We start from the raw sequence: 27,553 nt of genomic DNA on the forward strand, positions 1-27,553 counted from the left end.
GCTGGCTAAATCTATTCATCCTCTTGAGTACCCCTTTGCAACTGTGTGGGATTTTGTTTATGTGTATGTGTGTGCAGGTTCTGCTGCTGATCTCTGTAAGATGGCCATGATCAGAATCTTCAAGCTAGTCTCCTCCTCCAGCTCACGCTCTGCCAGGTACAACCATTCAAAATAGGGCTAGTGACTGAAGACGCTCATATTACGAGCCATTTTTCCCATGTCATACCTAATGTAACAATATGTCCTTCACTCTCTCCCATCATACAGCAATAGAGTTCTCTTAAATGATTGCTGCTATTACAAAAGTATACTAGAATTAAATGAGTATGTTGGGTGAGCAGGATGCAAAGTACAGGGAGGACTTACTTGAAGCCCGCATGGTGGCATGTTGATGAAGATGCCGCAATATTAGTAGTAGCTGAAGTATGCCTGTACCGAGTAGTTTGAGACTTTATAGCTTCATTCATAACATTGACATTAGAATTCTAAATCAACATTCAAATGCTGGTCAGCTCTTTTTTTCATGTTTATTAATTATACCTGGTATTTCTGCACAGTTCAGCACAAAAGATTAGGCTGTACGAATATTATTAGTATAATACTATTTGTGGTATTAGATTCCACTGGTGGCTGCGTAAGATTGTTTCTGACTCGTGTGCTCCAAACATTTCCAATAACTCCAGAGCATTGTTTCTGTCATAGCATAATGCTGCTATAAGGCTAAGGGTGCGATTATTAAATATTATTATATTACCCTTATTGGATTAGTCTGCTGCCTACATGTATTTATGTTGACAAAACTGAGAAAGAATATTCATTAAAGAAAGTTTATTTAATAAAAAAAGACTAACTCATTTAATCTGATCAGTCATGTCATTCAAATTGAGGATTTTGTTCAAATAATTATTTTTATTTTTTGGGTAATGACGTCATAAAATATGACAACCGACATTTAAAGCTCAATTCGAAAAGCTCAATCCAAGCTTCGAATGAAAAAAAAAAAAGACATTCGGTACAGTCCTAAATTGAAGTTATAGTCTAGCAGTAGTTGGTGTGTTCATACATTTTTCATTGTGTTTGTAACTGTAGGCTGATAGCACAGCTCCACGATGAGCTTCTGTACGAAGTGGAGGACTCCCAGGTGGAACAGTTTGCAGGTGAATTTACAACTTCCAATATCAGTTATCAAATATTTTCCTTGTATCAAAGACGCATGACCTGTGACGCCAAGTATTTGTAGCGTGAAGAATACTGTATATACAGTATCTCACAAAAGTGAGTACACCCCTCACATTTTAGTAAATATTTAATTATATCTTTTAATGGGACAACACTGAAGAAATTACACTTTGCTACAATGTAAAGTGTACAGCTTGTAAATGTGCTGTCCCCTCAAAATAACTCAACACACAGCCATTAATGTCTAAACCGCTGGCAACAAAAGTGAGTACACCCCTATGTTAAATTCCCATAGAGGCAGGCAGATTTTAATTTTTAAAGGCCAGTTATTTCATGGATCCAGGATACTATGCATCCTGATAAAGTTCCCTTGGCCTTTGGAATTAAAATAGCCCCACATCATCACATACCCTTCACCATACCTAGAGACTGGCGTGGGGTACTTTCCATAAAATCATCTCTCAATGCAAATCAAACCAGCTATTAGGTTAACTGAAATAAAACCATGCCAATCTCTAGGAATGGTGAAGGGCATGTGATGATGTGGGGCTATTTTAATAGCCCCACTGATTTTTTTTTCACACACATTCTTCTTCTTTGTCAAAACCTGCACCTACATTACCTGCAATGCAATGACTCTACATGTGTGTGCATGTACTTTGGTGCAGATCTAGTGAGGAGCACCATGGAGTCCCTTCAGCACATAGACCATCTAGGAGTCCATCTTAAGGTGAGTAAATGGAACCTAAAATTAAAATCATCCAGTGATATAATAGTGTCAGTTGCCGTGTTCAACCTTTTGTTCAATTGTGGATGCAAAGATAGTTTTTTTGCCATGGGACCCAGGCAAATGGAGATGTACACAATAACAGCCATGCAGTATCACGTAGGGACTTGGTCCAAGAAATAGGCACATGGCCTATTCAAAGTCTTTGCTTTTACTTGCACGTGTTGTGGTTGAAACTCATACTTCTTAAGTACAGTGCATGATATTATGCAGATATTTTACCCATCAACCCACACTTTTTTTAATTTTAAGACTCAGAAATCATCCTTACTGCTTTTTCAATAAAACAAATATTTACTCAGTGGACTACTGACTATTGAAATACAGACAACAAGCCACAGGGCATGACATGTACACATGTACACTGACACCTTTCTCTTTTACTCTGTGTGTGTGTGTGTGTGTGTGTGTGTGTGTGTGTGTGTGTGTGTGTGTGTGTGTGTGTGTGTGTGTGTTTTTTTTCCAGGTCCCCCTGAAGGTGGCAGTCTCCAGTGGCAAGTCTTGGGGATCCATGTCTGAGCTTAACATCCCTCCAATGTCTCCCTCTCCTTCTCTTTAAGTCCTTCCTCTTTTTGCGCTTTCTATCTTTCACCACCTCTTTTGCTTCTTCTACCACCATGCCTCTGTATCGAATACATTTTACAATATTTTCTTGCTCTGCTCCCTCTCCCTCTTGGTGTGTTCTCATCTTTCTGCCTCTGCTTAATTTCTTGTTACATTTCTTTCTCTTGTAGTCTTTCTGTTCCACTCAGTCTGTCTCTCCCGCTCTTTTCACGTGTCCTGCATCCACATTACTATGGTAACCAGGCAGCTGCAGCTCCTTCCAGCTCCCAGTTCTTGCTTTCACTCCATCCGTATCCGGGGGCAACGGCAGGAGCCACAGACTGGATCGCTCTTCTCCTTCCTCCTCTCTGTTTTCACACTCTTATTAAGACCAATGCTGTTTTCTCTGCCTTGTTGCCAAGGTGAATCTCCACATTTGAGAGAGTGCTTGATATTTATTGGTTCATAAAATGTATTGTATGATTTTTTGTAAAAAGGCGTAGCGTTGATCTACTGTGTACCTGCAATATGGTGTACTGTGTTCTATAGAAAACATGCTTGTATTTATTGTTTTTATGCTTTGTGCGGAATAATTCTTGCTTTGATTCTAAACCCAATGAGTTTTCTCACCCGGTTTCATTTTCTCATGCAGGTTTTTTTCTTTGTACACTAGGCACTAATCCTTCAATTCTTCAAGCTAATTTGCACAATACATTTTAGAGCATTTTTAGAGGTGATGCTCTTATTAACAGAAGCGTAGAATACTAGAACAAGCATAATTAGCTTGAATTTAAACAAATGTTACAAATGAGTTTTAAATCATAGTTCCCTGTCAATATTCCTTTCACCCTTAATTGACGATGATTCTAGGGGGGGCAAAGAGCAAGGGAGAGTTAAAAAAAAAAAGTCAGTTGTATTCAGCATATATTCTAATATTTTAATGCCATAAAGTCAGGATATTTTCAAGGACAATTTCTCCAATAAACCACCTTTTTGTTGGTTGCATTCAGCTGATTCAAAGGTTATCTAATTTTGCTTAGCCATGTGCATCCAGCGCTTCGCTCTCTCCAGCTCATCTTTGATCCACTCAGTTGGCGCTAGCCCACTCTCGCCTTTGTCCTGTTGGTGCCTCTGTCACAGAAGACACATTCCACGAATGCTCGTACACAAGCATACACACTCTTAAGAAACACGCGCCTACTCTTTTTTTTTTTAATCTACGCAGCCACCATGAAAGCACTCACACACAATCACCGGCTTCCAGGCACACTGACCGACTTTCCTTGTCTCTGGCAGCCACAGCAAGGCTCTTTTGGCCCCTGTTATACCGTCTTCCAATTAAGACCCTTTAAGCCTATAAAATGGGTCTAGGCAGAACCATACACCATTGTGATATTAAAAAAAAAAAAGCCTAACCCCCATTACCTATTTAAAATGTCACCTTACGTTGGCTGCTAATTATAGGAGTTGTCACTTTTTAGGTTGGTACAAAGGTGGCATGTGGGATACCCAGCAGATCTGCCAACGTTCTGTCTTGTCATGTATTTATATTCCTCAAGTTTCTTTTCTTTTTCAGTGCAACAGCCCTTCACTTTGCCTGTTGAACCCACTGACAGGAATGTATTCTCCATGTGCTGTTGTGAGAAAAGCTTTTCTCACCAGGTCAGTTTGAGCAGTTCAGAACCAGAGCAATGGACAGTGTTATGGAAATCTGCCCTCTATTCTCTCATTGTTCTGTGGTTTTAGGGTTCACAGCCGCGCCCCTTTCAGAGGGGAGCGTGAGACTGGTATGTGCAATTTCTAGAAGGCACAGTGAAATTTGGAGTAGGGGTGTTCAAAGTAGTTATGGAGGTAAAACAAAACTAATTAAAACAACTGTTTAGTTGTATTCTATATATAGTCAATTGGAACATTTTTGTTTATTTCACCAGTTAAAATAATCTGGCAGCAAGGCATATTAGGGAGAGGAATAATTATTACATGATGCCTGTTATCTTCTACTTTTATGAATAAAAAACAGAAAAATGCATGATGGAGATCCATCGTATGTTGGCCTCCATTCTATTTCTTAAACATTTCGCTTTAATGATATGAATGACCTTATGATTATGTTCATTTGAAGAAAATATGCCTTCACTTTAATGACCTGTGCCATTAACAGCAGCCAAGGCCCAAGGGTCCCTCTGAAGACTCCAGTTGTCAAGGGCAACAGCATGAGTCTCCTTAGCTGCCATGGCGACCCGTCAGATTTGTAAGTATCCTCACGGCTGTGATTGCTGACACTTATATCACTTCAAATCTAATATTTATCTCAAATTATAATCTATCCTTTTAACCTTCTCTTCTCTGCTCTCTTGGCAAGTATGGAAAAAAACAGTCTACTGTTGCAACATATAAAAGCTTAATGCATCATCATTTTTAATTGATACAATATATGTACATCCATGTTTCAATCGTCATAATGCAGGAATCCCATCTTTACATCTATACAGTGTTCCAAGTGTTTGTCAGTATAAAAGAAAAGGTTAATAATCACAATAATAATAGTAATCCTGGTGTGGTAATACAGCAGTCTTTCAAAGGAATGGCAGAAAGGGAACTGAAAGCTAATAGACCCCAATAAAGACCAGGTTGTCACTGCAGTCTCACTGAGGTCGGGCAGACTGGTTGAACCTACGAACATGCCTCATCATCTTAAGCACTGTCTCCCTGGGAATCACTAAATCTGCTAAATCATCACATCATACTTAACCTTATTACTGTACTGTAGAATCTTGTCCCACACAATACCTGTCTGTCATTTTGACCCTGCTTTTCCTCTCTTTCTCTTCCTGTAACCTCTCTAACCCTATGGGCCCCTGGCACTATTTTCTCACTGCTCTAGTTTACATGTGGCCTCTTCTCTCAAATTCCTCACCGTAGCCAAAGCACCCCTGTCCTAACCCCAGGTTTTCAAAGTTCCCTCAGAGACCATTTAACACCCTTCCCCCCCAAGTCCATCTATCTCACCCAGTTATGTATCAATCCCTCCTTCAATTTCTCCATCATAGATTGCTTTAGATAGATAGATTGTTGACCTGACTGCCTCCCCACAGTGTGGCTGCATATCAATCCCCTGCTGTGCTTTGTGTGGGTCGGTTTCCTGGCAACAGACAACAGCCATGACAGGGCTCCAGGGCAGAGAGAGCCCCTTGCATTGCAGCAGTCTGCTATAGCTAGATAGCTCAGTCCAGAGCCACTGATATTCATGGCCATGGCTGGTGTGTGCTATAAGCTAACAGAGCTGCTGCTGTTGCAGTGTTCTTGGCTCTCTCTGGTGTTTTGAGAGTTCAAGCAGACAGGCAGGACAAGGAAGGCTGTGTCTGAACCCATCAGCCTGGGATAGAGACACCAAGGCTAAGATGGCTCGCTCTGTAGCCCCTGAAAGTGTCAGTCAGTGTCAGATTGTTTTGAGGTAATACAGATGAAGACACCTGCACTACTGTATAATCTCTTTATTAGTGCTGTAAATATCTTTAAAATATATATTTTAAATATTTTTAATCCACTGTTTCTTTTACAAAAGGAGTAAAAATGACCCCCCAGATGCTATTTACAGTAAAATATACTTTACAACTTTACAGTAGCTAATTTGCAGATAAAAAAAAGACTTTGAAACTCACTTGTGAGAAACATGTTTATGATTTGTGATTGTTGCAGTTGATTTTTAATTGATTCTTTTTCAATTTGTACTGACAGAGTTGTGGTAGTGAAGTTGCAGTGCATGTCTCAGTGGTAGTGCATGTCTCAGTGGTACAAGTTAAGTCAAAAGTCTTCATGGTTAAATAAAAGCTCAGCTAAGAGACTTACAGCATATTGCACTTTCAGAATGGGGCTGCACCATCTTTTTCCTGTCTGCTTGAACTGCTCATTCTTTAGCATCCATTATCCCCCTCTTGTCATTTCCTATTGACATCTGTACAAATTTGCAGCGGTACACCTGTGTACTTCAACTTTGAGTTTTAAAAAACACATCTTTGACACCTCTTTGTGAAGAAAAAATACAAAAAACAGAAACATTTTACAATCAAACACCCCTTCAGGCTTCGATGTAATGAGTGGTAATGTTGCAATGCCAATAATGTGATGGCATCACTGCCACTAATTGGTACAGTGTAAGGGATATCACATCAATGCAGCATTTCATGTTTTTAATAAAATCATTGTTGATAATATGCATATTAAGCATTATTTTGTGGTTTTCTGTTTGTATTTATTGCTTGGTTAGATGGCACGTGGGCAGGTATTTTTCTCTCCAAATAATACCAAGTAAGTACAGGATTGTGTTGAACAATATATAGCCGCATAAGGAACAAAATGCAGAAATTACTGTCACCTTTGGCAAATTTCCACCTCAAAAATTAGCCATGGGTCGTAATGCAAATTATACATTATGGTATCATGTCTTGTATATATGCTTATGATACATACAGTCGATACAGGAGAAAGAGAAACTTTATCCATATTCTTCATAGGAAATGTAAAAAATCAAAACTATCTGTACTTTAATAGCAAAACAAGACACAGTTGTGCTACAAGTGCTTATGTGTTCTTGGCACCCGTGGCCTCAGTCTAGAGTAAGTCCTTCTGTAATCGCCACAGTGGAGCAAAAATCCTCACCAGAGGTAGAGAGAGAGAGAGGGAGTCCATGCTATGGAGCTCTGTTGCTGCAGACCTCCTCCGCAGTCCCACCACATACCCCTATTTAACTGCCAATGTGGCACATTCCTCCCTCACCCCTCGCCCTCCTCAGTAGGTGGAACATTCCATGTGACAGCCATCTTCTGAGACAAAAATTAACTCCATCAGGATTGGTTAAAACCGGCAAAGATGACAGGTTGCAGTAAATAATACATTAACAACAAGCAGAAATACGGCTATTTACAATCACACTAAATGTCTAAAATCTAATGTAGTGGTTTAGTCACTTAATAAAATAAACAATAGCTGCTTTTCAACTTTTTTTTCTCGTATCCTTCTCATTCATAAAGTAAAAAAGCAACCAGGAAAGATTTAAAACAAAAAAAAATTCTAAGACCTTAAATGTTAGCAGTTTACATTCATGCCTGTGAGTGTTCGGCCCCAAGGCTGTCAAGCATGGACACACACCATCAACACAACACACCCACAGGATCTGTACATTTGTGCAGTTTTGAATTCTATGCTCCTTCACCAGTAGATAAACCAAATTAAATATTGATCGTGACAAATACTGATATTTTTACCATTTGATTATTTTAACGGCCAGAATTTAATGTGACCAGGATTTTTTTTTTGATTTGATTTTTTGTAACTGCTGAAATTCAGCTTGTGCCGCTGTGTCTGCCATCTGAGAGCATCAGATGATCATTTTTGGGTTCTAAAGCACTCAAAACTAAAAGAGCCTTCACCAGCAGGAGAGGCCTTTATGCAGCATACTATCTCAAACCTCAACCAATAGGACAGCACACTCGCACTCAAACAAACCACAGAAAACCAAATAAAAAACGTGTGAGGATGTTTGTAGGATTGTACATCAGCAGAACATTTCAGAGGAATGGTTTGTAACTAAATGTACACTTGGGTAGAAGTTGCATACAGTTTAATTACTACATTCTAACATTAAGTATGCGTTACCAGGTTTAAATGGGAGGTGAGACTTTAGAGGGCATATTATTCACATTAAGTAGAAAACAGACATTGCTCAGACTTGAAATAAATGCATTATAGTCAGTGCACTTCATCTTTACAATTCAAAGTCACCCCTTAAATAACTAAAGCCATGCAGTCCACAAGATATTTGAACTCCAGCGTTTGATTCCAGTGTATAAGGCCTTGGCAAAGGCTTTTTGAATATTACCTTTGATCTGAATATGTACCAGTATGGATAATAGTTTCTCCCAAAAACATACATGGAGTATTTTGCATTTCAGCAGGCAAAAACTGAGATTGGCAGCAGCAGAATTGGCTCAGAATTGACAGACTTCACATTCTTCCACAAGATCCAGACCACAGTTTGTTTTTTACAATCCACCTCAGCAAAGCCCACCTCTCACTCTTAACCTTCGGACCTCACCCAAGTCTTATAAAGAATGGGTTGAGTCATTTAGTAAGGACCTAAACACAATGGCAGCGATAACTAACAAGTTATTTGACACTCCAAATGTGTCTGCTGTGTTGTTTCTATCTAAAGCCTCAGCACCACTGGCACTTACATTTCACAACTGCGATATCATATTTTGTGTTCATACTTTAGTTTGGCTGTTGTATCCTAATTTCCTCCTTAGCTTCGTAGGAAGTTTGTAAATACAGTGTGAAGGCCAGTGGTAGCTGTTGCTCCAGATATGTCACAAAATACAGTCTGATCCTCTATTGACTCTCCAGCAACAACCAAGTTCAAAGCAGATGCATCAAGGTGGTGTGAGGCATCCTCCACATGTTCCTCTATGAAAACATCTGATGCGTTTTTTTAAAACAATACTGGTTGATGTTTTCAGTGCATGTGTGCCTTGCTTTTACTTTATAGAATTTCATAGAGAAAACTTCGGTTGGCTCTAATTAAAAGACAAAGAACTTGTCAGTAGCTAAACCTCCTCTAGACATGGCTTAAACAAAGGAAGGGAAGGGGACCTGACATACATAAGCATCTCAACGGCTTTAAATAGCTAAAGTCGACTGTATGTATGTACATACCTAATTCTAAAAAAGTATATTGTGGAAAGTTTAATCCAAAGTTAGATGCAAAAACCAATCAGGTATGTATTGTATATTTTAGGCATTTAGCTAACACAGATAGAAGGTCAGTGTGGCGTTTGAGGACACTTTTAACAAGAAGCAGCTATTGCCTGTGTCAGCTGGAGCAGAGTCTAAACATTTGACCGTCACTGAAAACCATTACACTATCCTGCAGCCTGCATTTCCGTTATCTGCATATGATAAACTTGGCAAATGACTTAGTGGATGAAATATGTGCACTGCATGGGGAAAACATGTTTATCTCTTGCATCATTCTTAGTTCTGCAAAGTGTTTGGGACCTTTACCACAAGCTGGTTTAATAGAAGAAGAGCTAAGATGATTTCAGTCATATGCCCTCACTCCCACTGTGATCAAGGAAGGAAACTAACTTTTTTGTCCTCCAGCCAGTGACGGATAAATCTGAATATCAATAGCCGCTTTCAAATTTAGCAAGGCTTTAAGAAACTGATACAACTATATCCGGAAGATTTATGAGCACTGGCTTGTGGCTGGTATTAATTTCACTCCTAGAGAATTATTTTAATCATTTCAAATAAAATAAACCATTAAAAAAAAAGACACATCTATGGTTCCACTGTATGCCATGTGCTAGGAGTTTCTCCCTTAAAAGTGTTGCATTCAAAGACACATTTCATGCAAATAATACAATTTTCTTTTCTTTTTTCAAACAAAGTAACACACATTTCTTTTATATTTTCATTTTTAAAAAGAAGCTTATTTTCTTTTATATATTTATATATATATATATATATATACCGTATATAAATTAGTTGATTTATTTTCGAAACTTTTCCAGGGCAGGCACCATACACACACCGGATACAGAGGCATGCCACACTTTGCATTGCTTTTTGCATTCTACAGTTGGTTGGCTGGCAGGCATGATGTCATCCAGACGGTGCTGCAGTTGGTGAGTGACTCTGCACCAACTCTGAACACACACACACACATTTTCTCTCTCACTTTCTGTGTCTTCTGAATCACACCCATACTCGCCCAACCATACATCACCCTTGCAACCTGGCACCAGCCTGTCCCAGAGCGTCACACTGCCTAGATGACATCAGAGTAGGGGCACAGGATCTAGGTTTCGTCCACCAAGCTTCTAATGGAATAATAAAAGCAGTGCAGCAAGGCTCTGAGGCGCATGCAGAGATGGGTGGGAATTGGGTGGGGCCTGGCATAGGGAAAGTCAGTGGAGGATTCAGATGGAAGGTGTGGGGTCTAGCCCAGGGTTGCAGACAGATTCATGAATGGGTGGTAGGGAGAGTTTTGGGGGGAGGGGGGGGGCAGCAAGGCAAGGAGGGTCATTAACTTCATGATGATTACATTTGTATTCAATTTTTTTTTTTTTTTTTTTTTCATCTTATGTGATTTTTTTGTTGTATTTTGATTTATATTTTACTTTTTACAAATGGTATGATGACATAACTTAGGCTCAGAGTCGTGGATGGCTGAATCTACTGCTGGTTGTATGGTCAGAGGATGGAGATGGAGAGAGGTGTTATGGGAAATACTTTGATGTTTTGTTCACTACATGAGTTTTCAACTGTATACACAATATAAATACACGGAGAAGGGGGAATACTAATGCCAATATGTTGGTTTAAATAATTATTTGCTGTTTGTGCTCAGTCATGTACTGTAGGTTTGCAAGTATTGCTAGTAGTCATGTCTTACCCAAGTTGTTCCCCAATAACCTGGATTAAGTATGTGGAGTGAAGGCTGCAGCTACTTTGTAATTGTCTTAGTTTTGACAGTAGAATTTACATATTACAATGTGGTAATATGTGTTTAAAGTTATAAAATTACTAATTATCATTCAAATACTAAACATATTCAAAATGTTAGAATGTATCTTTCTTCACTCAGTAAACAATTTATGTATGCTAAGTACACAAAGAAAGTAGTTGTTTACTTAGATAATACTGGACTCATAGCAAGAAAGGTGCGTGTCTCTTCACGCAAAAATAAAAATAGGTAAATTGTTCATCATACACCGTTGTGGCACGGTGTAATGACCATAGCCTCATCAAAATCACACACAGTCACATAATCTCAACAATCACACTTACACACACACAAGCTCTGACATGCAGCTATATTGTAGCTTGGGATCTGTTATCGAGAAAGCTCCATCCTCCTGTCACCTCAACCAATCAGAGACCCTCTCCACAGCTCCAGTGAGAAAAGCAATGATTAATAAAACAATAGGAAGTAAGGAGAGATCCAAATAAAATAATCAGTAAGAGGAATGAATAGGAGGGCGTGTGAGGAAGATGTACTGTGTTTATCCATGTCCGTCTAGGACGCAGGATACACAGTGCATATTCCGGTAACCATCCTGTCATCCTTCTCTCTCACTATGGGGGTCGGTAACACACTCTTGCTGTGCTTCAATATGGTGTCTTGAGAGAGATTGGCTAAAAGCCAAATTACTTGTTTTGTGTGAGCATGCATGTCCACAATGCACACACAAAATGTTGCATTGAAGAGCTAAAAGAGAGTGTGTACCACGAGCTCCCCCACCAGTTTTTGTGTGGTTTGCTCTTGAGGAAGCCATATCTGCCCCTCCCAACCCATCCATTGTTCTGTCCACCCCCAATGACACAGAATGTAAATGTCTCATTGCACTCTCCTGCATCTACGCCCGTCTGTTGAATTTTGCTGTGGGGAAATAAGGAGAATGTGGGAGGGAAGGGAGGGCTCGAGGTAATGGGGGAGGGGTAAAGAGGGTGTTGTGGAGTAGTAATGAATGGGAGTATTGATCAGAGTCACATCATCTTAAAACCAAAGGGGCAGGGGAGGGTGCCTAGTTGGGGTGCCAGTTAGATGTCTTCTATAAAAGCCTTTTTTTTCCTCCCAAAATGAAAAGGGAGGAGTAAAGGTACAAAAAATAGCTTAATAAAATAGAGGAAACTTATTTAAAATGTAAAAGTATAATACAAAAACAACAGCAACAAAAGCATAAAAGTAATGAAAAAGTTAGTGACTTTAAAGATGAAATAGTAGAAGTGTTAAGTAGTCGAAGTTATCTCTAATGACACAAAATAAATAAAAGCTGTCAGAGGAGAGGAGGCAGTCGGGGCTCTCGGGTGAAGAAGGGTCGTTGCTCTCTCTCTCTCTCTCTCTCTCTCTCTCTCTTTCTCTCTCTCTCTCTCTCTCTCTCTCTCTCTCTCTCTCTCTCTCTGTCCCTCTCTTTCGCCATCTCCCCCTCTCCATCTCTCTCTCCCTCTCCCTGTCACCTCTCACTCCTCACGGAGCTGCAGGCGGTAGCGGCTGTAGCGGATCTGGAAGAAGAGCCTCTCCAGTGGTGAGCGGTTCATCCCGGGGAGCCTGTAGTCCTCGCTCTGGCCCGTTCGGCGGAAGCCCAGCGACTCATACAGCTTGTGAGCAGCCAACTTGACAGCCGTTGTGCCCAGGACCACAGCAGCATAGTTGTTGCGCACGGCGAACTCCAGAACACGACGACCCAGTGCCTTTGCGATGCCTTTGCCGCGGTAACGAGAGTCCACCGACATGCGCCGCAGCTCCACCCGGTTGTCATCCTCGCGGCCTTTCGCCGCCACGATTCCCACCACACGTCCGTCGAGCACTGCCACCCAGAAACAGGAGCCTGACAGAAACAAGAGACAATACGTTTGATTAAATTATGTTTGTATGAACAGGCTGCTGCTAAGGCTAGATTTAAAATCAAACGCTTAAAGGCATGGTTCAACATTTTGGGAAATGTTGCAGAGAGTTAGATAAGAAGATTAACAGTGGTATCAATCTCCTCATCTAACTCTCAGCAAGAAAGCAAATTATCATATTTCCCAAAATGTCAAACTATTCTTTTAAGAAATAAAGGTAAAGACCAGGGCCTAAAGCTTCAGTGTCATTACTGCAATGTTTTAAACTTGTTGTTTTAGTCTTGATCAATGAAAAATAAGTTTTCTGTAGAGGTAATAAAGGGTAGAGACCCTCACGCTCAGCTGCACCAATGTACCGTGAAGCTCAAGACCACATTCCAAATCTGTGACAGATATATTGAATCCAAATACTTTCTATAGTGTAACGTTTGCACACAATCACACAGAGCTTATTTAACATAATATACATTGTGATGGATGGATGAAAGGAATAACTGGAAGGACAACGGTGGTAAAATGAGTGTTTAGAACCAAAATCAAAATGAACATCCTGTGTTTCCATTAGCAGCATGTTGCATCATGTCGTAATGGCTTCAATGCTCTGAGAGGAGAGAGAATAGAAGAAGGGATGCAGGGAGTAAATTAATGAGGAGGGCAGAGACCAGTGTCTGAAAAAGGCATGACCGAGCAGTCACTTAGGGCTCACAGTGTAGTGGAGCAGACGCACTGATCTCACAGGACAGAGACAGACATGGTTTTGGGGATTAGATCAAAATATTTGCCATTTTCAAGTTCACTTGATCGTGTTGCAGGAATTGAATCTTATTTTACAACCCTGTATTGTCATGTAAAAGCTGCATAGACAGGAAAGCTCACACTGTATAAGATTTCTTTTTTGTGTTTGGTGTTTTAAGCCCCCAACGTCGCCTTCCAGGCAGCGCGGCAATGGTTATGTTTAGGGTTAAGGTTAGGGTTAGCTGCCTGGAAGGCAACGTTGGTGGCTTAAAACACCATCGAGCTATAAGAACTTGCTGTATCCCAGAGTTGATATATCAGACACTCAAACAGACACTGGTGACAGACAGACAGATAAAAAGCCTAATAACACTCATACAGACAAACAAGGTTAGACCACTGCAGATAGAAACATCAGCAGACAATGCTCCTCCACCAGAGTACTACTTAAAGCTTGAATATAACCCATTTTTTTTATATCTAATTTAATATCTATATTTGTGCTGCAGTTTCTAAGCTGTTCACTTTGACACAGAGTGATTATGTTTGTAAATTATCCTTTTTACCTTTGAATGCCATTTTCAGTGCTTATAATAATAAGCTTTTATAATAATAAAAACAATGTGAACTGAGCTTTTATGTTTAGCTTCAGAGCTAGAAAATGTAATAACACATTTTGAAATCCCTCTGTTATTAATAGTCCCCACATTACCCTGGAAGAATAACTAGTTCACAGGGTGTTAAATAACCGACGAAACGTGTTTTGAAATCATTCCCATTTGAATCTTAATCAGGCACTTTAAAAAGATGAACATAGCACATAGGTGCATGTCCTTGCTTAATTTCCTTTAACGATCGTAATCTTTCAAGGAAAATTACCCTCTTAACATTCTGCTTTTGATTACGTAACCATGTTTAAACCGCCTCTCTATCAATGTCAACAGTATGTACACGTGTTTGCAGAGGTTACATAGTTCTGTACTAAAATGCCATATGTTTGTTATAGATACAGTAAATCTGACTATTCTGGCTGATCTGTGGACAGTAAAAATGTGTGTCTCTCTGTCCATGAGCTCTGAAACCTAATTCTCTCTCTGTGTCTTTACTCTGTCTTACCTTGCCTTTATACATAACCCCCTCTTTCTTTTATCCTGCTGAATCCCTCACTTGTACACACACATGACGTAAAGAACACACACATACACACACTCAAACAGGCGATGACATTAACATCATGCTTCTGCTGGAGTCCCGTGTATTAGGAAAGGTTTGATGCCCCTGCAGGCCTGTGTCAAGCTGATCGGGAGGCTTCCGTTACTAAATCAAACAACTGTCATGTAGGTTGCCGCGGCAACAGGAAAACCTGAGTACTCCCCACCCTGATAGCTAGACAGGGGTATGGCATCACTGGGAGACTGTCTGCAACCGGTGTTTCACTAACAGGCTAGAGGCAGGACCAATACGCTAATGTTAACCCCCTGCCCACTGTCACACCACATTTGGGATCAATCAGAGCTCACATTATGAAATCACTTGAGTTCAGGTGGATCATCACTCATTACTTTGCACTTCTTTTATTTATGGGGTGGGTCACAATATCTGTCATTTAACTAAACCGAAAGCGAAACCTAAGAGAATATGAAAAAACATTGTTGTTCTTTGTTCTACCTCTGGTAGGGGTATTTTAAGATTTTCAGTGTCTTCTCACTAGCCTATAATCTCATAGGGGAAACATCACAGCACATAAGAGCATCTTGTTACCCCAGTTGAGACTTTATAGAGTCACTCTGTCTGGCCAAATCAAATTTTGATGCAGGTATGGAGACACTGCTGAGGAAACTTAACTGATCCAGAATTTTGTCTCGTTCACTGTCTCCAAAGAAATGTCAGATCACTCTGCAGTTTAATAAATAAATAAAAGTCCTTCACCCTTTAAAAACAAAAAGCATCAGTCATTTCTTGCTGCCACTTGGGGGCCGACAAAGTGTGAAGGTAATTATGTGGAGCTTTGATGGATGACTGTTTAAGAGATTGTCTGTACGACTCAGATTTACAAAGTTCTGTGTAGTGTCTTGTGGCCTTCACTAATACTATGGAATGATGTTTCATTATATAAATCTGCAGTGTCAACTCCTGCCGCACTCTGCCGGCATTATTATGATTGTGTGTGCGTGCATGTGTGTGGATGGGTGGGTGTTGGCATAGGAGGGGGAATATGCTTCCATAAAGCCCTCCTGACCATCTGTCTGAACTGAGCCTATGCCAGGAATGAGGACAGCATAGGAAAGCACGCACACCAACCACCCATGTGCCTGTCTGCCTATCAGACTGTGTATTACTTAACACTATTAGCCCCTCTTCCCCCCTCTGACTCTGCTTTTTTTTGTGAAATCTAAGCAGGATATATTGACCTGACATCACTGCTCAAGGAGCATCTCATCTGCTGAATCTGACACTGCTGCTATTAAACTGCATGGATTTAGCGAGCTATTATTTCTGCTGGGAACTGCACTTTGTGGAGATAGGAAGATAGAGAAAGACACTCACAGAAATACAAAAAACAAAAGCGAGAGAGAGAAAGTTATGGTGCATTTCCACCAAACAGTCCAGTTCAGTTGATTTCACATTAGAACCGTTATTCTCACGTTTCCATTAGCAAACGTTATAGATAGTACACTTTTCTTGGTACCACCTCGGTCGAGGTTCCAAGTGAGCTGAGTGGAGTTTAAACACTGCAGACCACTGATTGTCAGAGAAAATGGTCACTAGCGCGACACAGGAAATTATGCACAAACCTGCCATTTTTTAATAGCCACGGTACTGTCTCTCATCAAATCTGCAGATCTGCAACTGAAATGTCATGTTTGATCCACAATAAGGGGTGCTTTGAGGCATACTGTTGCATATGCTGCGTATTGGGTCACCATTTGGTATCCCAAGACTTAATTGGAAAATGTGAGGAAAGTGAAGGAGTGACACTCTCCTGTTTCCCTCAACAACCATTGTAAAGCCTCTCTTGGGCAAGGCACTTAACTCCTAACTGCATGAGTGAAGCTGTGTGTGATTCTCTGGAATATGAAATGGATTAATTTAAGGTTTTTAGCCATGCTTGCAGCATGGCTCTGGGGATGGCAATGTCATTCAGTCGGTCCACCACTTTGTTCCAGATTAATAATAGGAAGGATTGCATTCATGGTCCCCAGAAGATGAATCCTAATGACTTTGGTGGCCCCTTGACCTTTCCTCTAACGACACCAGCAGGTTGAACTTTGTGGTTTGGATTGAAATGTCTCAATAATAACTTTCCAAGTAGAGTCATTGTCAGTTCAAAATTTCTGCTTGTCCAATACTTTGGTTTATGACCAAATTACCAAAAAGGGTGTCTGTCTCTTGTTAAGGGAAATAGGAGAGTTGCCAAGAGTTAGACGTCAAAGAGAATATTGAGGAAAAAAGTGTAAAGTTAAGTTGTAAATCTACTGTAAGGTTGTGGAATGGTTGATATCTTTGGATCAAGTCACTCTCTCTTCTTTATATCTTTCTTCTTATCTACCCCCATCTCTTTCCTAGTACTCCTCCTACAAGGATGTCATGGAGGAGCTGTTTAGTCTGTCATGTCGCCACAAGATTGATTGGAGAGGGAATGATGCTAGTTGTGCTCCAACACAGCAGCACATTGCTAGAGTAGAGCTTAATATAGTATTAATACAATGTGTCACTCATGTATTGGTCTGTATAAGCTTTCTAAATCAGATAAAGGAGTAGAAAAACAGAGGAAAGAGGGACAATAAAGAAAAAGAAAGAAAGAGTGAGTGAGCAGAGGAGGAGGAAGGCGCGGCATCCATGTTAACAGTAATAGCGATGAGCCTGAAAGGATCCATTATTGCTGCTTTGGCATACAAACACGACGGGGGGAGGGAGGACATAAAATCTACCATTATTACAGAAGGGGGAGGGGACCTGAAGAATACAGATGATCTCAAGACAGGCCGAGAGTGAAGGCAAGAGAGAGAGAAAGAGCTCTGGAAATCATTCATAACGATTCTCATACAAGCAAAAATCTGATTACTATATTCTTAATGTGACAGATCTAATTTCTTTAACTTCTTCACAAGTATATTAATATGCCTCTGTGCATGTGTGTGGGAGTGTTAAAGCAGCCATATTATGCTCATTTTCAGGTTCATAATTGTATTTTAAGGTTGTACCAGAATAGGTTTACATGGTTTCATTTTCAAAAAACACCATATTTTTGTTGTACTGCACCGCTCTCTCTCACTGCTGCAGATCCTCTTTTCACCTGGTCTCTGTTTTAGCTACAGAGTGAGACCTCTTTTCTTCTTCTTCTTCTTCTGTACTATCTTTGATTGCACTGCACATGCCCAGTAGCTCAGATGTAGATCATGTCAGCTAGCTAGCTCCATAGACAGTAAAAGAAAGGCTGTTTCTACAACTTCGGTCAGTTACAAGGCAGGATTAGCTGGGAGACTTCTAAATGAGGGCGCACATGTAAGTAGTTCTTTTGTAGATTATGGTGAACTTGTGTGTGTTGTAGCAGTGCTTTGCTACTGAGAACGAGGTAGCATGCTAGCGTTAGTATGCTAGTGTTAGCATTAGCGTTAGCATGCTAACGCTACGAGCTAATGGTTGCGGTTAGCCTGCTCGTTTCGGTTTGTGACGTCACAAGCCGTGCCGATTTTGAACAGCTCACCCAGAGACTGAAGGCAGTACACATTCAGAAACGTATCTCACTCTAAACAGCATGGATGGATTTTTTTCAAAGTTTGTATGTGTGTGGAAGCACCAGAGACACAACATAACACCCCAAATCCCAGAAAAAGTGATTTTTTCATAATATGGGCACTTTAAGTACTGGCTGATGTGATATTAACCATGTATAAAAAACGAAAAATCACACGCTTGCACACACACAGGAATAGTTTTTATGGTGTCTAACAAGATTATTCTCTTTTCCTTCAGGAAGGGAGGGATAATTCATTCGATAAGCATTCAGTCTAGACGCAGCCATACTGTGCTGTTGTTCACTTGTCTGTCCTGAGCACTGTGGGTGTAAGCCCTGACAAAAGCTTATAAGTGGCTTGACTCTATCCTGTGTTTTGTGTCTATTTGCTTTGTGTTCTAATAATTAAACAGTGAATGTGTGGTTATTTTTATGCATTAATATGTTTCTGCATATGTGTCATTGTTGCAGGGCACACTCAAGATTTATCTTTCAGTAGTGGCTCTGAATCGAAACTGTTGCATCACTGCATGATTTATCTGACCCTGCCAGGTGTTAAATGGCGAGTAGGCATTGCTGCTAGTGTTGATATTTCTATCTTGTATACATGTGGTGCAATATCAGACTATGTTAAAGCATCATTTTTTATCCTAACAATCAATTTTGACAACATGTTTTGTGTCTTGGTACTGTATATCTTCATCTTCTTATTTTAATGTACAACTTTCCATTTTAAGAAAAAATGCTTAAAGGACAATTCTGGCATAAAATGAATCTAGGGGTTAATAACATACGTGTACCTAGTTGAACGTTCTCTGGGACATGTTTTCATGCTAATCGAATGTGTCTCTAGCTTTTAGGCATAGGGTAAATCACTATTTTCTACCACTAACAAGGCTCAAAATAGCACCACACTTAAACGGTATCATAATGAGGGTCCCTACATGCAAACCGAAGTATTGAGAACTCTGTAAGTGTACAGACAGTTTATTACAAAGATAGATTATAAAGACAGTAGCGTTCGTGTTTACATTCGGCCGCCATCTTGGAAAACAGTCATGAGCAGTCGAACTACTTCTACAGGAGCAGAAACTTTTGTTTAACAACCTCGTGGTGAGTCTACCTCAGATGGTTTGGACATTATGAATGATTATCTAAATCCTTATGGAGAAAATCAATGGCAGTCTTACTTCCGGAACCAGCTGTGTGCGGGACTGTTGAGGTCTATTGCTTATCAGTAGCGATCAAGCGTTGTGATTGGTCACCAGAGAGTCAAGGTAGTGAGAAAATCCAAAATGTTGCAAGCTGTTGACACGTCATCTACTCATTCCAATGAGTGTCTTTGTTCAATATTGATTTAAGCAGAATGTGAAATAAAGGCCGAGGGTAGTGAGACTGCAATGCATTATTAATGATTGGCTCCACTATCTCAAAACGCTGAATAGACGACAGATACACATGTTCATGTACTTGCAGCATATAAAGTAATGGACTGATGAGTTCTCCCAATTTCTCAGTATGTCAAGGATGGGAACAGCAGAGTCGGCCAGTGACGTAACAACATGGCTAACGTGACAGGCTAGAAAAAATAATTTTAAAATAATTATGTGATTTAGATGTAAATCAACTATCAGGGAATTGATGTGTCTCTGGATGGTACATTTTATTCTGAGTTAGAGAGAGTCAGGCTAACTGTTTCCCCCTGTTTCCAGTCTTAATGCTAAGCTAACCAGGCTGCTGGCTTTAGCTGAGTATTTAGCGTGCAAACATAACAGTGGGATCCAGCTTCTCATTTAACTCTACGTCCGAAAAAGAAAAGCATACTTCCCAAAACGTCAAAGAATTTCTCTAATATTGTCATTTTACTAGGGCTGCAACTTATTGTCACTGTTGATTGTTTTATGATTAATTGTTATTAGTTTTTTTTTTCTGGAAAAATATTTAAATGATTGATTTTCTTTGACTAATTGTTTCAGCACTTAATTCTATTTTTTGTGAATGTAACTGTTGTTACATTGTGAATGTGTACAATAATATCTAAGTTCATTTAACTTTTGTAACTACAGCGTAACAATAAGTAGTGTAGTAGTAACTTAATTGTCCGCTGCCACTGATGAATGAATGAATGAATAGTAAATTACATTTTTCTGTATTTCTTTTAATTTTTTTTTCAGTTTTTGAAAGAGACTAATGGCTGGGAGGAAACATCACTTCCTCTGTGCCAGGATGATGGATAACCCAGTTGGCCACTGCAGCACCTCCTCTGCACTTTCAGCATAGATGAACTACAGAGGAAGAGGAGGAAGAGCTGCGATACAGGTGGGAGACAGAAAGGCTGAACTGCAACCAGAGAGATGGATAAGAGAGGAGAGGATAGAAAGAAGATGCCTCATTAATCAAAAGGTGCTGAGGAGTCAGAAATATACCCAGGAGATCCCTTTGTCTGTGTGCTTACCAGCAAAGTTTTTATCTTTTTTTCTCACACATACACACACACACAAAATATATCATATCAAATTTAGTTGAGGAACAAACCCCTCCCCCGGATGCCCCTATTTTCTATCTAGTGCTCATGTCTTTCCCACCTTACACATTTTTCCTCTCTCTTTCACTCTCGTCGTTCAGAGCTAAAATAAGCACAGGTACCGGTGGAGGAAGCTCAACACACACACATACACACACACACACACACACACACACACACACACACACACACACATACACATACTGTAGAGCCATAATGAGACTGACTGGCATGTGCAGTGGTCATGACGCCTCATTAAACAGCCAGTATTACTGAGTGGGTAAGACTTTCAGCCAGGGAGGATTTGGCTCAGTGTCTAGTGTCGCCCTCATTATATTACATTCACTTTTTAAGCTGCTTCAGAGTAACCTATAGTGATTGAGCAACTCAATAGTGCAAGGGATGGGGTATCTTGTCTGCCTACTGCTTGAACATGAGGGGAAACCTCTTTCTTTCTGTATTTACAGTTGGTTTCCCTTTTCACAAAAGCTATTTAAAATATAACCACTTTTGGTGTCCTGGCCCTGTGGGATTAAGTAATGCAAAGTCGTAGTAATGATAGCTGTAACTCCAACATTCATTTCGTATGAGAGGTACAAAAAAACGCGTGGACACTATTTGAGGAGATAGGTGGTGACATGAACCAGTGCTGTGATAAAGTGAGAAACACTGGTGCATAAGGTGCCATAAGCAATCGCATTAACAAAGATGGTGTTTGTTTCTGTTGCCTGAAAAGTGTCATTACCAGTTGTAGAATTAAATATTTTAGCTGCTTACTAAAGTTTTGGAAGACTTAAAAAAATAATGTTAGCTTTGTAGCCCTTGACATGTAAAAATCTGATTTTCTTGTTTGTGGGGACTTGCAAGTCTTGTCTGAAGAAGTGCAAAGAGATTATCTGAAAGTAGTACAAGGAATCAGGGATAAAGGCGTAGAGATAAATAAGTCCAATGACGTTTTGCTTTAGTTTTCTGTGAGAAAAATACTTTCAGTTGAAAAGTATTTTATCTTCATTTACATTTTCTTTCAGCAAATGCCCTGTAGTTGTTAACGCACCAGTGGTGTACATGTTGACTGCCAGATTGAGTCATTATTGGTTTATCGCGTCCAAGGAAGGACAGAGAAAGATGGATGGAAGGAGGAGTCAGAGGGTACAAAAAGGTTTGTGCCAGCATCAGTTTCAATTTGTCAAACTCTTATTGAACTGTTGAATTCGAATAATGGACTTTAAGCAATTAAGAGTTGTACCAAATCTCAATTTCAAATGTATCTATTTTATTTCAAACTGAGCTTTGATAATTCAGTTCAATATGTGTATATAACCATATCAGTGCCTCCTTTTTGTTAAGGAAACACACTTTTATCTTTTTTTGTACAGCCATATACATTTATACTCCCAGCCATTGTTACTTCAATTTGCTTTACAGCCTCTCTGTCCACACACACACACACACACACACACACACACACATTTTATGTGGCATGTTAAAGAGGTGACAGCTGGCAGCAGAGTAAGTGATCACAACACACACATAGGAGATAAGCGTATTGATTGGTGTAGTCATTCAATGTGTACAGGAATACGTGGCTCCAGTCAGATCAGTTAGTCGTCGCATTTTGCTTAATCGTCCAAAAATGTAAGAGTGGGTAACTGAGGGAATGCTACAAGTATCCCCTTTTTCTCCCTGCCATTAAATCTCTCTGCATTTCAATACGGTTTCTCCTTTAAGTTGATTAACTGCTAGGTTACAGGCAGGGTTCAAAATTAACTTTTTTGTCCACGAGCCAAATGGCTAGTGAATGTTCAACTTTTACCAGCCACACAATAGATTACCATTGTTTTATTGGCTGGTGAGTGAAGCAAATCTACCAGCCACTTGCATATTTTACCAGAATTTGGCTGGTGGCTGGTGCTTATTTTTAACCCTGGTTTCAGCAATACATCATTCATATTCTGTGATGCTCCGATTTATCATCCACCACACCAAGACATCTCTGTTATTAAACACCCCACAAGTTTTCATGCACCTAAAGAGACACACAAACACATTCGGTAACACTTTACTTGAAGGTATCGACATAATCGTGACATGACACTGTCATAACTATGACATGACATTGTCATGAACGTGTCATAAACGTTATAAACAAGTCATAAACGTTTATGACTTCTGTCATTAAGTGTCATTCGGTTTTTGTCATGACAAGTTGACATTGTTTGGGTTGTCTTGATTATGACAACTTGACATTAATCAAAGTGACATTACCAGAAGTTGTTTTGGTCATGACAAGTTGACATTAAATGTGTTTGGGATGTCTTTGTAATGGCAACTTGACATAATGTCATCCTGTTTAACAATGTCAACCCAAACAATGTCAACTTGTCATGACAAAAACCGAATGACACTTAATGACAGAAGTCATAAATGTTTATGACTTGTTTATAACATTTATGACACTTTCATGACAGTGTCATGTCATAGTTGTGACAGTGTCATGTCACGATTATGTCGATACCTTCAAGTAAAGTGTTACCACACATTGGATATAAACATCTTACGCACCATCCTTATGTTGCCTTCATACACAAACTGTCACTGTTACCCGTATTTACTGAAAAAACATTTTGTCCTCAATATGTCTAGAATTGCAGAGATAATTTCTTTCAATTTTAAGTCTATTTCCAACTTGTTTCACTCATTCCTACAGTACGCCTACCCAGTGTTCATTGTGGATGCTGGGATCTGAGCTGTTGCCTGACAGATGAGCAAACACTGTTTGCTCATAGCATATACTGTTTCACTGCGGCTTGGAAGATTCAGTTCTAACCCTAGCTCCGTGAAGTAATGTAAACTAGTTTGCAGAGCCAAATCACAGTGTTCACAGTTTTTTGGTTGTTGAGTAGCCCTTAATATCTGTTCTACAATGTATATATCTGAAGTACAATATCAATTTATGAGACTGATTTTCATCCCCTCGCTCAGGTATATCACTGATAGACATTTTCTTTAAATCTGTCTTTTTCTTTTTCTATTGCTAGCAAGCTAATAGATGACAAAAGGATTTCCTGGTTCATTTTGGAGAGACCATGATTATCCTCCAAATTACAAGCTTAAAGACCCTGAAAGCTTGGTTTCAAATATGTTTTTCTTTCTAGATTAAATATTCATGACAAATAAGCAAAAAAACAAAGTTAATGTTTTTTTTTTGGGGGGAGGTAAAAAACTCAGCTAAGTCTGGTTTGATTGATTTAGTTACCAACCAGTCATCAGATTTTGATGAAAATGTTGCTACATTCTGATTGGTGCATGGAAGTACATGACATCACCTCTTTCCAACTGAGCCCCGCCCACCTTAAACTAGCGAGAAGAGCACAGAGAAAAAAATTTAAATCTCTAATGTAAAATAAGCACACTTCCAATTTTGGTTAAAAAAAAAGTGTGTTCAAGAAAATATGTTTTCAGGGCCTTTCAGAGTTGTATTCTGTAGATAATCACAGACTCCTACGTGTTACGTGCCACACACTTCACGAATAACAACACACACCAAATGACAGTGACGTGAGAGGTGCCTCGCCATCAGCACTGCATGTTGGTGCCCAGGTGTTCATCCCCCTGGGCCCATTCAGTTTGCACGGATATAATCATTAGCATTGTCCAAGAGCAGTGGTGCCTGACCCCCTCTAAACCATCTCGGCCCTGCACCAATAATGGGAATGCTAAATTGCAATTGTGTATGCAGTGGATTACCAGGCCAGAGGGCACAATGTCGGAGAGAAAGTGACAATGGGGGGCAATTGAACGGCTTAACCAACACCTGCTTTTTATATTGGCCACGTGGTTTGGGTTAACAGGGAATAAAAGTGTCCAAGAAGTTACAGGGCAGTGTGTCATGTTTGTGGCTGGCTATCGCTCACACCCAAAACTTGACTCCTGGAGAGAATGAATAGTTTGAGATGATTGATTTTTCAAATTAGAAGCTTTAGTGGAGGAAATGGGCCTTGCCGACACCGAGCATACTGCAGAAAGTGTATCAGCAGTTTCCTCAGTGCGATCAATAGCGCTGTAATGTAACCTCTCCTCCCTGCCCGTGGACAAGTGGAGCTCAGAGAGGAAGCAAGTGGGGGAAGGAGTGGAGAAAGAAACAGGGAGGAGGGGTGGAGGAGAAGGAAAGCAGAGAAAGGAGCTGCATATTTGATGAGTTGCCTCTGGATTGCATAAAGACTCTAGACCAAGCTAGTTTAACAATTTCATGTGTAGGTTCACTGCCTTTCATGTAGTTGTTAAGGGGTTTTGTCTTTTATCCTTCCAGCTGCAGCAAAGTTACAGGCCCTTACTTTTTAAAGTAGAGGGTTTTTTTATACCTTATCTTTATCCTTTTTCTTCTTCTTTTTTAAATCAACACTGGTGGTGGAGCATTGCCGACTGACAAACCAGACAATGTGTATGTATTTCATTAGTCACACTACAATGAGTCAGTGACATTTCTCCCTCGTCTTACCTGTGGGTTTCATGTAATAAGCCTCTATGTCAGCCATGTCCGTGTGCAGAGCACAGTCCAGATAACCGTGGATAACTTTCCTGCTGTAGTAGTAGCGCGCACCCATGAGAATGAGGGGTGCACAGCAGGTCAGCGTGACGGAATTGGTCACGAAATAGCACATTACTATGGAGAAATGGAAGAAAAATAAACGAAACCTGTCAGAAAAGAGAATCACATGTTTGATTTTGGCGGAATTTGACCCCACACAGACACAAACATAAAAGAACAGAAGCAATATGACATTCGTTAACATCAATAAAGTGGAACAGTTGCATCAAATTCTGTTATAATGATACAACATGAACATTTTCATAAAGAGAGATTAGGATTAGTTTCACACAGTAACTTTCATCAAACTGTAAAGTAAGGCACATCAGTATAGCTGCAGAAGCACAACATCTGACAGGCTAAAACTTAGAGTAGAGAGTACATGTTAGTATTGAATTCATCAAACCAGTTCAGTCCATACTGAAGTAATTAGTCGGATGTAACGCTGGGGGGCGCACAGTGAAACAAACAAGCAGGCTGGATGCTGCATAGCATGTTGCGTGGCATGCAATAACTAGTTAGTTTACTCCACTGCACCCCAGCGTGGTGTCAAACATCAGCGCGGAAATATAGAGGGTAGTGACTTGATGGAGAATTTTAGCTAACAATGACTCATTGAGACCGTACTGAAATAGAATTAGTTTGTGGGATTTTACAGGCAGGACCATCATGTTTGTCCCGTGCAGTCTAAGTAACGCCAAACTAACACAGTAAGTTTTTTGTTCATGTCAAAATATTTTGAGTATTTAACAATTAGTTATTTTACGTGCGTAACGGCACCGGTCACGATACATGAGGCTTTCTGCACCGGCAACATCAACAAAAGCCAAACGACATCAGAGCATGACTGGCGCAGAGGCTGCTGTGCAGAGGCGGAGCGTGTGCGAGCCGCGGGGGATATTAATGTGTGTGTTGGGGTGCGTGGGGAGTGCTTTTCGGGTACGTGCGCGCACCCCGTGGGCCAATCCTCAATTTCATTCACTCATTCATTCACGGCACCGGAATGTCATCACATCATCAGCAGGCCCACCAGTTATACACGTGCACCATGCGCCTGGCCATGCCTTTTGTTGCATGATGAGCAACATGATGCCGGTGTGTGCCGGCGGAAAGAGCCGCGTTGGCACACTGGTGCTGTAACAGATTTCAACTTAACTGTACGTTACTGGACGTTAGATAAGCTATGTGTGAGATGTACAGTAAGACACTTTCCTCAAATAAATCACATTAGGATGCAAACATCCAACGAAGGCGCAACAGAGATGTTACCCAATGTGATGTGAGCTAAGAAATAAGTCATATATGCTACATAATTAATGTGAGGTAGCATAATATGTTGAAGTTTCTATAGTGTTAGAAAAGTGGGTCTGAAAGCTGACATGGGAATAAATAAACCAGTGTAGAGTGCATATTGCAAGGTAATGGGGGTACTTACCTGTCAGAAGAGCATATAAAAACTGAGTCTTGGGCTGCTGCCTGAGCCCCCTAAACGCCGTATTGGGTATCCTCTCCATAATGCCCTCATAAAAGATGCGCCGCACCTCCTCTTGATCCCCGCACTCGAACTCGCGGATAAAAACCGCATCTTTTCTCACATCCGTTACCTCGGAGGGGTTCAGAGCCGCGCTGGACGGAGGAGAGCTCCACATGATCGACTCTTTTTTGGTCCCAGGTATAGCATCGTGTTCATCCGCAACAATTTTAGTCTCGCAAACCATTTTGGGAGACGAAAAATGCATGCAACTGGCCGCAACAACAACTACAGTTCGGAAAAAGGGAGAAGAATGAGAGTGAAATGGATGATGTATGAGATTTTCTTAAAAAACAGAGAAACGATGAAGGGGATAAGACGAAGGGGGGTGTTCTGCTGCAACCCTGAGCGTTTCTGACGACTTGCCGGTGTTATTCAAGCAGTATTTATAAGCAGGCAGGGCGGGTAGATTCAGGTTCAGGGGTTGGGGTGGTCCTCTCGCTGCACAGATTGGTGGAAGCGTTGCGCCGTTATATGCTGATGGACGAGGGAGGAGGGAGAGACACACAGTCGCTCTCTGC

At 40.4% G+C, this 27,553-nt stretch overlaps 2 protein-coding genes across 3 annotated transcripts in view; one reads left to right on the top strand and one right to left on the bottom strand.

Moving 5' to 3' along the window:
* poln (polymerase (DNA directed) nu) overlaps window positions 1-6,528 on the top strand; it is a 60,678-nt gene extending 54,150 nt beyond the window's left edge. Inside the window, exons 25-28 of the mRNA XM_031289879.2 lie at window positions 78-156; window positions 1,090-1,157; window positions 1,848-1,909; window positions 2,433-6,528. Of these exons, the coding sequence (XP_031145739.2) occupies window positions 78-156; window positions 1,090-1,157; window positions 1,848-1,909; window positions 2,433-2,525 (302 nt within the window). The 3' untranslated portion in view covers window positions 2,526-6,528. The remainder of the gene's footprint in view (window positions 1-77; window positions 157-1,089; window positions 1,158-1,847; window positions 1,910-2,432) is intronic.
* nat8l (N-acetyltransferase 8-like) lies at window positions 4,906-27,553 on the bottom strand. Of its 2 annotated transcripts, XM_031289883.2 has the most exons (3): window positions 26,937-27,541; window positions 25,412-25,576; window positions 4,906-12,900 (listed from the first exon to the last, which is right to left on the bottom strand). In XM_031289883.2, the coding sequence occupies exons 1-3, from the start codon at window positions 27,238-27,240 to the stop codon at window positions 12,533-12,535; spliced, it is 837 nt and encodes a 278-aa protein (XP_031145743.1). In that variant the 5' UTR covers window positions 27,241-27,541; the 3' UTR covers window positions 4,906-12,532. The 2 variants fall into 2 exon arrangements, with proteins under 2 accessions (XP_031145743.1, XP_031145744.1); XM_031289884.2 differs by lacking the exon at window positions 25,412-25,576 and having other exon boundaries at window positions 26,937-27,553.

This window comes from Sander lucioperca, chromosome 17 (genome assembly GCF_008315115.2).
Source record: "Sander lucioperca isolate FBNREF2018 chromosome 17, SLUC_FBN_1.2, whole genome shotgun sequence".
Classification (NCBI taxonomy): Eukaryota; Metazoa; Chordata; class Actinopteri; order Perciformes; family Percidae; genus Sander; species Sander lucioperca.

Bases quoted from the DNA above. Each gene is read 5' to 3' on its own strand.
- nat8l (XM_031289883.2), bottom strand. From the start codon at position 27,240: ATGCATTTTTCGTCTCCCAAAATGGTTTGCGAGACTAAAATTGTTGCG. The intron at 25,577-26,936 runs GTAAGTACCCCC...ATTTCTCCATAG, and splicing joins TTTATATGCTCTTCTGACAG to TAATGTGCTATTTCGTGACC. The intron at 12,901-25,411 runs GTAAGACGAGGG...TGTTTCTGTCAG, and splicing joins TTATTACATGAAACCCACAG to GCTCCTGTTTCTGGGTGGCA.